Raw genomic sequence first — 15,293 nt, forward strand, 5'->3', positions numbered from 1 at the left:
ATAAATACCTACCTATTGCCAACGGACAACTATGCAATCAAATGGGATAATGCATGTCAATGAGTTTTGCAAATTGGAAAGTAAATATTAGCCATTCTATTTACCAATTTTAACAAATACAACTGATGTTGCAAAACTGCATATAGCAATAACAGTTAGGGCGGCTATTTCTGAGAACAGCTCCTATTAGGCAGAAGAGAAAAGTGACGAAGAAAAGAGACACAAACTCAAGCACAAACTGCCAAACATGTTCCTATCGCAAATCAAAGACCATGTTCAACACTTACTGGGTGGAGAGATTACCAGGCACCTGTCACCCACACCCTCTGGCACTGCTGCAAGCATCTTTGAAACCAGGAGAAAGCTTACCAGACACGAGCTGCTGTCCAGGCAACCCCACGGGAACCATGCCCAGATTATTCATGGCTGTGGCCCAGGCTGTGGGATCTGTCACGGACATATTGAGCTGGGTTGTGTCTATCGCTATACTTCCCAAACCATCAGCTGCTGTGGGGAGAAACAATCCATGACTTAGAATCAATAGGCAAAGGTGTTTATTTTAAAGGAAGTCACATTTCTGAAGATGTGAGGCTTCATTTAGCACATTCCCAAACAACAACAACAACAAAGTATTTAAACCCACAGCCATAAATGTAAATACTTTCAGGGACATGTAGTTTATATTATAGGTAGCATGCTGCTAAAGAGGTACCCTGGGAAAATACTGACCAATTTCTTTCTTCTCCAAGTGAAACAATGTTAGTTGAGTTACAAGGTTGAGAGGCAAAGCAGTGATACCCCCTTGGTAAAACAAGTCAACTGGCTTAGTGGACTAAAAATAAATAAATCCATCTGTTTCCAAGGGCAGTTCTTGAGCAGGCATGCCTTCTATCTACCTAGTTAAAAAAAAAATGATCGAGAAGTAAAACTGGTACTGACTGAATTTATTGTTTCCTTGTATGTTCACTGCTTTACAAACTTACATCATTACATTATAAAGGCAGACATCTACCTGAGGTGACTTTTCCAATATATTTCCTATAGGCATTGACTTTGATACTAAATAAATAAATAAAATTAAAAAAAAAATAGCACAGAGCTTATTAAAAAAAAAAAAAGAAAGAAAGAAAGAACAGCAGAATGTGTCAAATTTGACTTAATGATCTTTGCTTTCACTAATTCCAGGGCCTGTTTTTTTCAGGACTTAGCTCCTGTTTTAATGTATGTTTTTCATGGCTGGGTAAGCCTTTCCACTTAAAACTCAAAAAGCCTTGTTTGTGTCCTGTGCCAGCCACTGACATTTACCTGCAGCCATCATCTGAGGAAGCTCCTGGGGTTGCTGGGGGATGCTCTCAATTCCACCTGCATCTACCACTGAACTGTGAGCATTCTGGGAGATAGCAGCTCTTTGATGGCCGAGTACAGGGTCCCCTCGGGGATCATCAGATTCTGCAAAGGGAGATAGGAGTGTGGTAAGAAACGGTAACAGTTAACTGTGAGAGAACATCAAGGAACAAACTACTGTTTGTTCAAAAACAAAAGCAAAGAGAAAAACCGATTTCCAGTCTCCAGCACAGAAGTCAAACTGCCTTCTCTCCCTCAGCAGCTGTCTCGTGGTTCAGTTTTGCAGACCTATGAGATGCATGGGTCAACTTGTCAGCTTACCTAGAGCCGGGCTGGCTGAATAAACGGTACCATTTATGAGTATGTCAAATGCCTTGCCTCCCCTTGAAGAGCCTTCACAAATGGGGCTTATCATCCCTGCACAGCCTCTTCCAGACACTACACATCAATGGAGAGGACAGACTCACAGCTAAAGAAGATTTTTTTTTTTAAGTTAAAAAATTAATTGATGTTGTTATTTTGGAAGATGGTCATCTGTGAAATGTATTCAGAGAGGAAAAAAAGTTGGGAAGAAGAAAAAAGCAATAATCCATTCACCATAAGGCTGGAAAAGGAGGGTACCTAAATTACAATAGTCAGGAAAGGCAAAAGAGAAGAATAGCGTGCAGCTCATAAAAGAAGATCTACAGGGCAGTAGGGCCGCAAAGGAAAGCATTTGTTTTTTCAGCTCTATGGCATGATAAATTTAACCAGCCATAGTCTGTTCAGTCTGAATTTTCCTTAGGATTGCACAGCTTATATATATGTATTTTTAATAGACTTTTAAATTACTTTTCTAAGACACATAAATAAGAAACTACATAAAGTTACAAAGGGCCCTTTGGTATCATACTGTTTATAAAAGACTACACCTTTTCTCCATCCTTAGAAATGCAAAAAACATAGAGGATTCATAGGTACCTATTTTAAATGCACTTTGATCAAATCAAAACTTAAATGAGTGTCCTGACAAGTTCTATCTTAAGTGATTGAATATAACAATGGAGTTTTAAAATTTATTTTTATTTCTGTGTATGTTTAGAAACTTTTCTAAACCATGTTTCTGTTGATAATTTTATAATTAGATATTATGGTTTTTCCCTCAGGGTATCTAATGTGAAATCCGAGCCTTTTATGATATGTCCTTTTACTTTGAATCTTAGGTGCAAGAATCAGCACACCCTTGAACATGTACTATTAAAAAGAACAACTTCCCAACTGAGCAAAAATTTAATACAATGGAAACTGAGGTTCAAATATCTTAAGGATTGGTGGATCTCAACAAATCCTTAGCCTTCAACTAGAGAGGTATGTGAGATATAGGGAATTTTGTTTTTCCAACTATTTATCAGAAGGATGATGCATCTTCATGACCAAGAATTAAATGTAATTATCTTTAGGCAGAATATATACTTTATACCTTGCCAGTCTGAGACCCCAATGAATTCAGAACTTGTACATATATTGTGCATCAGTTATCCCAGGCAATGGATACCTTCAGACAAAGAAATTTCTCACCACATAAATTAAATTAAATAGCATTAAAAACATATACCTAACCTAACCATCTGCCCTGTAGCTGTCCATTCACCAGATATTTCTATGATGAAACCTCAAAATACTTTTCTCTCCCCATTTTCAACCATTTCAGAGCACCAAGGCAGAGTCAGGCTAGAACATATTCATTCCTTTGCTCAAATGGCCCTGTAGTAGAGCTGTTTCAGATCACTACAAGGTCACAATTTGTCTTACTTATCTCCCCAAATGAAGTTTAGTTGGCTGGCTTCCTTCTAGCTTAAATTCTCCCCAAATGGGCATTAATCACACCTTTTTTTTTTTTTTTTCTGGCTAATGAGTCTGCAGCTCTGGAACACTATATCGAAGAGCTTCTCTTTACTTTGTAGATTTTATGACTTATTCCTTACCAGTCCCATTTCCCCTTGACTTTTTACTACACTGTTTTGGGGATGGTGTTAGCTTTCCTTGACTCTGTATCTGTCTGTTCCAATGGTATTTTCACCTTAATGATTACAGTCCAATAATGGGGTATCAAGTGTCCTTGTGGGCCACAGCTTCTAATACTTTTCATGGCCATATTCACAAACTATAAGAATCTCACTCAAAATAGTAACAAACCGCTACTAAAGCACTGCTCTGTTGGCAAAGATGTGGTGTGTAAACCTAAACTTATCCCTTAGTTGAACTCAGTGGTGTTCAATTTATTACATCTCTTCAATCCCTCAATTTCATGGTTTTAAGGACATACAAACTTCATGTGGCTACCATGTGCCTGGGATGGCGACTTGCAGGCAGGTTCTGTCATATTATAGGCATTTCCAATAGTCTCAAACAGCCAGGAAATTCTTTACAAAATTTAAATGGATTTTATCATTTGGCTTGGAAGAAAGTTGATACTTTTAATTAATTACTACTAGTAATTTTTGAATAGTTGCAAAAGCTATTTTTGTACTCTATTAACATCTATTGTTCCTATTGAATACCTGCCTCTTTAAATAATTAAAGACCATAATGCCTAATTTATCATTCGAATCAATTTCTCTGCCTTAGATTTCTTATTTCTACACTATAGAAAAGATTAACATTCTTAATGATGTTTATTTACACAGAGAAATGTGGAGAGTTAAAAATCATAGCTAATAAAGTACTTTGAATATAGTAGGTGATAATTATTATTATTTTATTTGGAAGTGTAGTGTTTCCATTAAGGTACCCTGGGATCTTTGTGTTCTGGTGGATAATTATGTAATTAATTCTAAAACAGCGAGTAACACTTGATATTTCTAAAAGTAAGTGTTGCCCTAGTTTTCTGTGCCACACCTAAACTGTAACAGAATATTTCATAACTTTTTTATAAAATAATATAATAGACTTAAAAGATATATGAATTTTTTCTGTCTAGGTTTTTTCTGTCTACGCAACTACAAATGCTTTCAAGAGATTCATGACCAATTATGAAATGGGCAGTTTCTATTTATAGCTTTTAGTGAAGTATGATCACCATAAAACAATCTGATATACAAAATGCCAAGGATAACAGCATAGGTTTGTCTAGGGCTTAAAGGATATTTAAACTGTTGTAAGATATATTCAAGTACAAAATCTCATACCCAATTTCATAACTATTCAATAAGATATATTTATGTTCAGTATTTCACTGGGCTATAACAATGGTGCGAATAGTTTCTGAAACTCACTTAGTCTATAAAAATACTACTTGTCCTAAAACAAAAAAAAGGACAGGCTGCTCCAATTCTCAATAATATGACATCTCTAATCCTTTTCAACACTTACAGGTACCAAGGACACATACTTCCTAAATAAAAAAACTCACCTCGAACTGTCCACAAAAGATGTATTTCTATTAAATGTTAAATGGGGATAGAATCAACTAGGTACTAAAAATTCCATTTAAATTGATTTTGTTTTACCTAAGTCCTAAGATTTATATCTACTTCAATAGCAAAGTAATTATGGTGAAAGAATCATACTTATTCGTGTCTTATAGAATATGGTATGGTATCTGAAACCTCATTTGATAAGAATGCATTATCATAGTTTATACATAAGTTAAAAGAAAAATACATTTCTATCCAATGTTCACTCTTGCCTTCTATCACTAAGAAAATATTTAACTTTGGTCTTCATGTAATCAGTAAGATAATCTCCTGAGGTTATGGAAATGTTCCACAGTTTAGAATAATACAGATGATTGTTAAAAAAATATCACTTATGTACTAACTCCATGATTTTTAAGCAACTGTCTATGAACAAGAAGGGAGATATTATTGCTTCCTGTAATGGTAATTATAGGAAGTAGTAATTGCAGACCCATTTTCCCACTGAGGAGCAAACTAGAAATCTTAATATCTTTCATCAATTTTATAAAATTCTCACTGTTATCTCTTCAAATACAAAAGGAACCCAAAGACCATGCTCTAATTATTCTCTGGGGTTATTAAACAGGCTTCTATGGTCCTGTTAACTACTAGGGATATGAGAGGAATATGTAAGTTTGGGGAAGAGCTGAATTGCTCCGTAAAGAGTGGTAAATGACAACACAATGCTGAATGCTTTTGTGGGTGGAGGGAAGAATAAATCTTTGGTGGCCACCCATGGCTAAAAGGGACTATAGAGAACATATTAAATGACCTTGGCAAAATTTCAGGTAGTTCACTTGGAAGCAACCAACATAAATCTTCCCTTCATCCCCTCTCCAGAAATGTCAGCAAAGTCTACATTGATTTTAATTTTTAAGTAGGAGTAAATTTGGGGGTGTTAGGGGTATACTTAGAAACAAAAGTCTAAAGAAGTCACTGATAATGGGGATTACCTAAACTACTACATGATAAAGCAAGATAAAGTTTCAAATTTGTTAAATATACAGGATGTTGATTATCTATTAATGATCAATAAATAATGGGATTAAGATTTTAAAGAAGAGATTTAGATTAGGCATATTATGAGGAATTTCTGATGAGATGATTGTGAAGTAGGAATATTACATCAAATAAAATTAAAATCTCTTTCTCAGCGATAGAAAGAAAACTCACCTCTTGGAAACAATATGAACAGAGCATGGAGCTATATAAAGATCAGTTCAGGTAGGAGTGAATCCTATGGTATTTACTGTCAAATGCATAAATTCAAAAGGTCTTCCTTAGTATCCAACTTGTTAGTCAAATAGTCCTTGATTTCCAATGAGTTTATGTCCCAATAAATCCCTTAAGTCAAAAATATCGTGAGGTGAAAATGTACTTAAGGGTAAGATTTTTCAACTTTTTGATGGTGGAAAAGTGATACACATTCTGTAACCCTACTATGAGTGATAAGGAGCTCCTTGACTTACAGTGGGTTATTTACATTCCAAAATCGTAAGTTGAACCATCCAAAGTTGGAGATTATCTGTATTTATAAAATCATTGAGCTTTTTTCTAAGGTGTTACCAATTAATATACATCATGCAGGGCACCTGAGGAAGAGATGCTATTCCTATTCTTTTTTTTCAGTTTTCCCTGTACGGCAAGAAGACAAAGGAGATACATCCTCCCTCCTACACATTCCCAGAGCACTCTGCGCCTTTCTCTACATAAGCACTTGTCACTCACATTCTCATTGATTATTTTTCTCTTTCTCCCTAATAAACTATAAGTTCAGGAAGATTAAGGAAATCCATCATCTCTGAATATCCTGTAGCTAGCAAGCAAAGTACCTGGAATGTGGAACATGCTTACTCACTCTCTTCATACACACACACATGTGAATATATAAAGATATATAGATACATAACATTTACACATTTATAAGTATATAAAATATATTTTAAATTATGCATAAAATATAAATAAAAATTTCATATATCTTTTCAAATGAATTTATGCATGGAAGGGAGGAAAGAAAAATGAAGGAAAAGAAGGAAGCAATAAAGGAACAAAGGGAAAAAAACCTCAGTTCCAGGGTTCATTAAGACCATGGGGTGGGGGAATTTTTCTTGAACACTAGAACATATATATGAATTTAAAGTATCAAAAAAAAGATAATGAAAAAAATCTGTCAGCTTTTCAACATAAGCTTTTGGTGCACGTCACAAGGCAGCCTGTAAGACTGAAGGTTCCACACCTTCATAATGCAGGGTCAGAGGCAGGTTACAGTGATGCTCTCCTTTTATAGATTTCTTGAAGCTGGTCCTTAAATGAGCCAAAATCTATAAATAACTGCACCTCTAGACCCATTTGGCAGTAGGTTAGTGTAACAAAGACATATATGTACAGTACGAAATAAGTGAAATCATTGGAAGAAAGGACAAGTTGCAATTTGGCATGCACCACAGAGAATAAAGAGCCATCTCTGAAATACAAAATTCCATTATGGGTGTGATTACATCCTCCATTTTTCTACTTCACCTAGCAGCCAATTTTAACCTATAAATCATCTTCCTTCTATGTTAGGGAGGAAAGGAAGTGATTACTGAATGGATAAGGTTTTACCCATGACATACCTGTCTCTAAGAACTCCACATTGAGAGACAGAGACAGAAAGGGGGATAGGTTGGTGTGGAGGGCAGAGGGGGTAGGAGGAGAGGGAGGGAGGGAGAGACAGAGAGAGTACATGTCTGAAAGTCTCCCTCTGAAATTTTGCAATTAAACAAAATGACCAAATTTTCCAGAGACAACTTGAATAATAAGGGTAGAACAGGGGATAAAAACAGTTATGATTTTTACACAAAGAGAAATACTTAGCATTATACATATAAAGTATAGAGAAATGACAGAGGTAAAATTTATTTGTAAGGAAAACTTTGCTTTTTAAAAAATGTATACTTTATATTTCTAAATTAAATAAGTAACAAAAGAACATATTGAGATCTTAAGGATAAAGTATCTCTCTGTCTCTCCATTAAAAACAGAAAATAATACGGGAGCCTGGATGTAACTACAGTGTGTCCCCAAAGTCTCTCCTAAAGTCATCAGACATAGGGAACATGGGAGAGCGCAGCTAAATGTACCTTACAAAATTTTACAAAATATTCACAAAATATTCTGTATGTGTTGATCACCTCTTTGTGAAATTTGTAATGAGTATTTTGTAAATAAAGGGAAACTTAGCCCCAACTCTCCATGTTCCCGATATATGATGACTTCAGGGGCAATTTTGGGGATACCCTGTGTAATAAGTACATGTAGGGTTTGGTGCTCTCAGTGGCTTCAGACATTCATTGGGGGTCTTGAATTGTACCCCCCAATGATAAGAGGAGACTACTGTATATAATTTAAAAGTATTTGAAGAGATAGCTTTTAAAATATTGGACTTTCCACATTTAGTCTACTTCAATTATACCCTAAGAGTGTTTATAACATATGTCATGGTTCAATTCATCCCCCCATTAATAAATGTCAGTCAAACACACACATAATCTGTTGTCATCAATTGCTGTTTTCCACCTTCCAAAATATACCTACTATAGAAAAAGTTACTCTTAGGTCTGCTGGGGAAAGCATTATTAAAGAAAGCAGTATCATCAGTAAACATAAGCCTGCATCTGTAACCTGCTCCATAACCAGAAATTAATAGTTCTTAAGTATCTGAGTTCCCTCATATTTCACATGAGTTTTCAGTGTTCACATTAGAAATGAAGCAGGCAGCTAAGTGGGCTCGACTTGATAGGACATAACAGTGTTATCTCAACACCCCTGGCCTAGCAACTGCAGTCTCAAGGAAAAGCAGAGAAGAGACAGAGAGGTCTCAGTAAGAATTGCTGAGCAGAACTTTGTGATGGTAGAAAAGTGATACACATTTTGTGCATTCTTTTTGAGCCCCCACCCCAACAACTAAGAAAAGCAGAATCTCCTTGCAGCCCTGAGATAACTATAGCTCTTCACACTACCTGTTTGTCCAGAGAAAGACAAGATAAGCAATAGGCCACTGCAGACTGTGCCCAAGAGCCACTGAGACTGTGCACAAGGCTAAAAGAATGAGCAATGTCAACCTGCAGCTCATCATACTACTACAATTTCTGGGAAGGGATTTGTCTGCCATTTTTTCTTTATGGGACATATGTACTAGCATGATTCCTCACTGTGCTCGAGTGCCCTGCACTCTACCCCAAATATGTAATGATGTTCACTCCCCTCATGCATTGTTCAGTTTTACCTTCATAACCACCCCCACTCCCTGGCCTGCTGACTGGGGAGGTGGACTTGAGGAAGTCTGTGCTTCCCCCTCCTGGTTGACGTAGCTTGTAGCTTCTTTAGTAATCCTTTCCTCCTTGATAATCCTCATTGTCTCAGTAATTGGTTTTCTGTGTGGTAAGCAACATGACCCCACTGCCACCCGCCCCCCCCGCCTCCCCACTGCTTGTGGGTTCCTTAACAGATACATTAAAACTAGAAGGAGTCTCACTTTAAGTAAAGTTGTTCTTGGCCTCTGGGATTTAAGATAAACACAACCAGGTTCATTGAGCATCTATGTTTGAAGAGTTGGATGAAACCTGAGAGTTCGGGCGGCGCCTGTGGCTCAAGGAGTAGGGCGCCAGTCCCGTATGCCGGAGGTGGCGGGTTCAAACCCAGCCCCTGCCAAAAGAAAAAAAAAAGAAACCTGAGAGTTCATCAGTTCCAACATCTTCCTGATGGGCACCTGTCAGATGCAACTCGTGAGGGCCGTGGCAGCTCACTGCGTCAAATACTCTTACCAGTTCTTAATTCTCCCTTCCTCTGAGCCCTCATCTAGAGAAGAAGACACCTCCATCCTACTTTTGCAGGGGTGAGTGGCTTCTTCTGTTTCCCAGAAGAGGGAAACTAAGACTAATCATCATTTAAGTAAGTCACAGATAAATTATATGAACATAGGTAAGCCATGTTAGATAATTCTTGCCTCCCCTCAATGGACAAGAGTTTTTCTGTGTTTGCAATCTCTCTATTCTCTTCATATTCACATTCTAAAAGCTCTAAAAAATAGATAAAATAAACAGAATAGTATAATCAAATAAAAGGCTTACCAGAAATGGCAAAGCTATGTACTGCAGAGAAAGATCCATACAGTGAAAAAAAGAGTAAAACGTCATTTTGAGAAAGGGGGTAACACCTCTGGCACACGACCCAGCCATCGAGAGAGGTGAATTCTATGAACCACGGACATGGCCCCAAATCACAGAATAACTGTTTATGCATGCACCATCTAGAAAGGCAACAGTGGCCACATACCGTTCTTTTTGGACACACTGATAGACAGAAAGCAATTTCTATAATCATTATTATCTTCTTATATAAGAGAAAGAGGGCAATATATCATTCTATAATTTGTGCTGTTTTGTGTTCCATGTTTTTTTTTATGTACTCATTTTACCCTTTGACTCAACTGTAGAAAATATATTAAGCTACAAAGTAGAACATTTAATTGTAGTGGGTAAATAACTGACCCTTAAATGACCTTGACCCTGCAAACTCTGGTACCTTAGTTATCTATTTTCCAAAAGCCCTGGTTAGAGCCCTCTAATCTGTGGAAATCTGCCTCAATAAAACCCAGTTCAAACCAAGACCAGCCTGAGCCAGCTACTCATCCTGTTTAACATTTCTCCTAGCAGGGTCACAAAGAACCTGTTCGTTACTCTTTAAACTAATGTGCTCTTAATGAAGCCATCGCAGCGTGATGAATAAAGCATTAGCCCCACAGTCACAGTCACCCCAGGACACACACACTGAGCAGGATACCGCCACCTCCTACATGTTGCCCTGCCCCAGAGACCTTGCTTTCTCTTTCTCTACATGACCACTCACCGCCCTGGTTCTTGCTCTGTAATCAGTGAACAAGAACAGTGGAGGCTCAGGTCCCCTGCTGTGGTCCTTTTTACTTCTCAGGGCTTCATAAACGGTGTGGTTATGTAATGTGGGGGTGACCCAGAAAGCTTGGTGGAGTAGTTAGGGGAGGGCTATTGGGAAACAGCCACCCCAGGCAAATGCATGTGTAACGAAACTTCCAATTGGAAAGTTCTAAGTTGGCAGTGAGCATTCTCAGGAAATGGGTCAAACCTTTGGAGCTACTGGTTGTACTCAGCAAAATTCAAATAAAGGTGCTCATAAGACAGAAAGGCCTATCCAAGGGTTCCTAAGACTGGAGGCAGCTTGGGGGACACAGAAAGGTGGTTTCAGCCTCCAAGGACATAACTGACTCAGAAGCTAGGATCATTGCCCTGGTTCTTTGTTAGTAAAAGGACTTTATGCTGCTTTTGGAGGTCAAGGATCATCAGGAGTAAGGACTGGCTGCTCATAGTAATCTCAGTGAAGCCCTCAAAAGCCAGAAAATCTCCACGGAGGCTCCTGCCTCCTGCACAAGGAGGGAATAAATGCTGACTAAGAAGGCTCCTACACTGGATATGAGGCTAAAGGTCACAACAAAACCCTATGGTACAGATCCAACCCCTTCTCTCCTCTCTCTCCAGTTTGCTTAGAAATTAACACGAAAGATGGTAAATATGCGGCCTCCCACCTCCACTTTCCCCATCAACACTCATCCTCCTTCTCTTGCCAAAGTAGGAGATACTCACCATATAAAAATATTTCTGTGCAAGAGGATGGCACTTGGGGGACTAAGCTCCTCAGACAGAATCTCTTTCTTCAGTATTCCAGATCAAAGGATCCATCTGGCTCTGGGAAGTAACCTATCATTCCAACTAAGGCTGTGTTATCAATTAGGCACTAGAGGAAGAGAGGTCTACAATAATGTTAGAGAGCTGAAAATACTCTGTGTCAATGTACATGGAAAGAGCACTATCTACAACAAATAGTTATTTAATTAAATATCTATAAGTTTTGTGTGGAGACAACTCTAGTGATCAAATTTAGTATTCAGATAAAAGTCATAATAGATGAAAATCATTTTTAAGTGGGATTTTTCATGTTTCAGATATTATGGAGAAACTGAAGGCAGTTTTAAATGAAAGAAATAACTGATAGGTAAATAACCTCAAAAGCAAAATTATAAAAATTAGCTCAGTATCTGTGGCTCAAGTGGCTAAGGCACCAGTCATATACACCTGAGCTGGTAGGTTCGAATCCAGCCCGGGCCCACCAAACAACAATGACAGCTGCAACCAACCAAAATTATAAAAATCCTGTCCAAAATTCCTATAGGCAAAATTATACTGAACATCAGATGTGAATGCATTTCTTATGTTGGGTATAGTATGGGGTGAGGCCTCCAAAAGCAAAGCCTGAAAAGGTTTAAGTGTTCTGAGGGATTTTATGTCTCTTATCTGTCTACTATGTAGGAGATAAGAAATGCTATATCTCTCCTCAAATTCACCAAACTCAGTTTATTGATCAAACGCCATCCCCAGTTACTCAGTGACAGATTACGTAAATGACTACGGGAAATCAGAGAGAGAAGTGAGCAAAAAATTGACCTTAAAGGGAACAGATGTGAGAAAAAAACATCTGGTCCATGGTACTAAATGTAATTTCATGTTAGCCTAAGAGTAATTGTATTTATTTATGATTTTATTATTTATAAAAAAGAAATTATGCTGAATGTGCTTTGTGGGAATTATAGGATATTGCTATTGCTACCATGGTTTGTTATTTTCACAGCTAGAAGGCTTAAACCCAATCTAAACAAATATTTTAAAAGAATTTCCACTAGCATTATTACATTTTTTCCTTTCTAGTTGTAATAAAAAAGATCTTCTGCTCTTCAAGTCCTCTGATATTCTTATTCTGGAGCAATTCTAAATTTTATGGTTTATTATGAGATAATGTTAATTGTAAAATAACAACTTCAGAAAATAACCAACAACTAGTGGTGGTTAAACAGTGTAGTGTGTGAAGTGAGCACATTTGAGAACCACAGTGACTGTTGACTCCAAACACTCACCAGGCCTTGACTATTATAGCAATTAGGATAATGATTTTATTACTTGCACAATGAAGTGGGCACGTGTTTGTGTACTTATCCAACATATCAGCTTGACACAGTCTCTGCCACACAAAGAGTTTTAGTAATAAGGCCAAAATAAGGTAGACCTAACAGTGAGACGCATAATCAATGTAAAACAAAATGCACTGTTATGTCCAGACATCCCACAGTACAATCTCCCATCACCAAACCTTCACTTTAATATGGGTCATCATCATCATTCAAACACACATTCTGAACTCTTACTATATTCTTAACTACCAGATCATTGAACAGTCTTTTTTTCTAGTGGTTTAATTTGCACAGGAATGGAATGACAGTTCTCTTCGATCTGAGAAGAAAATAAACATCAGCATATGTTAGAGAGTTGGGAACTAACACTTTCATTAAGAAAATTTTTATTCAAAAAGTACCATTATTAGAACTAATATACATAATAAGTTCAAACAAAGCAAAAATCTGTAACATCGAAGAGGAGTGTCATTCCTATCATTTCCTTTCCCTTTTCCCCCAGCGGACCACACTCTTCAGAGACACCCACTGGGAAAATAGCTGTGAGCTATGGTGCCATAGGCAAGCCATAAGTTGTGCAAGCAATTCACATCTCTAATCTCATGAAAAAGGCCCACGGTAATTTAGGAGATAGATGTTCTTAGCAATTTTTTACCAAAGAAAAGAAACTAAGGTTCAGAGGGTTACAACTCTGGATTATTTACTTAACATCAAAAAGCCAGTGGGTGGCAGAGCCCAGGCTCAATCTGTCCTAGCCTAGACCTCTACTGAGATAGATTTAGGGAACTGAAGCTTTTTCCCCAAAGAACCAGACTAGGAGGTCCCTCTCGGTTTGACTGGCTCTAATGACAGAGGAGTCTGGGGTAAAGTGTTAGTTCCATCTGTGGGAGATCCATTTATACAACAGATTTGTATTAGATGCCTATTGCATGCAAATCATACAGTAAGTGTACCTGATATCAAGAACATAATAGTGAGCAAGACCTAGACCCTAGCCTCAAAATTTTGCAAAAACGTAGTGGGGGAAATAAATTAAAAAGCACTAACAGACTTGAACTTTCTGCAGTGTGACAAACTAGATACTGTTAGGAGCATGACCACTTTAAGAAAAACAAATACTAGATTCCAGATAAAATTAATACTAGGCTTATAGAGGAAACTCTCTAAGACAAGAAAAGATAAGACAATTAAAAAGTAGGTTGAGAGCGGCGCCTGTGGCGCAGTGAGTAGGGCGCCGGCCCCATATACCGAGGGTGGCGGGTTCAAACCCAGCCCCGGCTGAACTGCAACCAAAAAATAGCCAGGCGTTGTGGCGGGCGCCTGTAGTCCCAGCTGCTAGGCAGGCTGAGGCAAGAGAATCGCGTAAGCCGGAGAGTTAGAGGTTGCTGTGAGCCGTGTGACGCCACGGCACTCTACCCGAGGGCGGTACAGTGAGACTCTGTCTCTACAAAAAAAAAAAAAAAAAAAGTAGGTTGAAACCAAAAGGATGAGCCATGAGCAGTAAGTAAAACCAAGATAGAATTGCTTGGAGAGAAAACATCAATATGAGCAAATCATCAGAAATTACAGCTGGAAAAAACTCAAGACTCATGTTTAAAGAGCAACATATTTTTCTTAAAGTCAGAGTGATAATTATAATTAAGTATTTTGAGATGAGAGGAAATAAAGCATACAAGGTGTCTACCTAGGATTAACCTGTAGCCCAAAATGGGTTTAACATTGTCCCAGTACATATACTGAGGATAAACTGGTGATTCAAGCTGGCATGTTAGTACAAAGAAGGTAAGAAAGCATCATGGCCATCAGGGACTGCCCAGAACCATTCTTCCTGTGTAGACAGCTCCTGTTTGCAATCTGATTCACCCGCATCCTCACCACAACTGTTGATAACGGCAAGATGGAAAGGCTGGAGGTGAAGTTGGGTTACTCTTACTTTTCTTTCCCTCACTTTCTGCCATAACCCTTTTCTGTCTTGCTTCTCACACCCAGTACGTGTCTCTAAACACACTACGTCATTACACCGTCAGCTAGCTACAAGGCAGGGCCTGGAATTCAGTTCTCCTTCCCACCCACCACCAGGAACAAGAGCTAACTAGGAAGGGGGGGATTGCAGGAGCTGGGTAAAACCATGGGCTGAATAAGCCAGGAAACCTGACTTCTGGTTCCTATTCTAAGAGATCTCTGGCATTTTGGAGGTGCTGGATGCATGCTTGAATCAAAGTCCTACTGTGTGCTTAGCAGAATCATCACCCTTGTGGCAGCTACTCTTTCATTCCCAGTGAAGATGGACTTAAATCCCAAGAGCTGATGGGAAGCTGCTCTCTCTGACTCTTCCGTGAAATGTGCAAAGCAGTTTGGCGGCACAATTTGCATACCAGAGGACAGCTCCTATCACAAGTACCCTGTGGGCCAGTTTCCTGAGTTTTTCCACTTTATGTTCTCAGTCCTCATCTCACAAGTCATTGGAAAGGCTA

At 38.2% G+C, this 15,293-nt stretch overlaps 1 protein-coding gene across 6 annotated transcripts in view; it reads right to left on the reverse strand.

The window, feature by feature from the left end:
* ENOX1 (ecto-NOX disulfide-thiol exchanger 1) overlaps nucleotides 1–15,293 on the reverse strand; it is a 730,917-nt gene that overhangs the window by 236,350 nt on the left and 479,274 nt on the right. For all 6 annotated transcript variants that reach the window (XM_053563923.1, XM_053563922.1, XM_053563921.1 and 3 more), the window contains 2 exons: nucleotides 1,306–1,449; nucleotides 370–507 (listed from right to left, as the gene is read on the reverse strand). In XM_053563923.1, coding sequence (XP_053419898.1) covers nucleotides 370–507; nucleotides 1,306–1,318 — 151 coding nt within the window. In that variant the 5' untranslated portion in view covers nucleotides 1,319–1,449. The remainder of the gene's footprint in view (nucleotides 1–369; nucleotides 508–1,305; nucleotides 1,450–15,293) is intronic.

The sequence above is a fragment of the Nycticebus coucang genome, chromosome 15 (assembly GCF_027406575.1).
Source record: "Nycticebus coucang isolate mNycCou1 chromosome 15, mNycCou1.pri, whole genome shotgun sequence".
Lineage (NCBI taxonomy): Eukaryota > Metazoa > Chordata > Mammalia > Primates > Lorisidae > Nycticebus > Nycticebus coucang.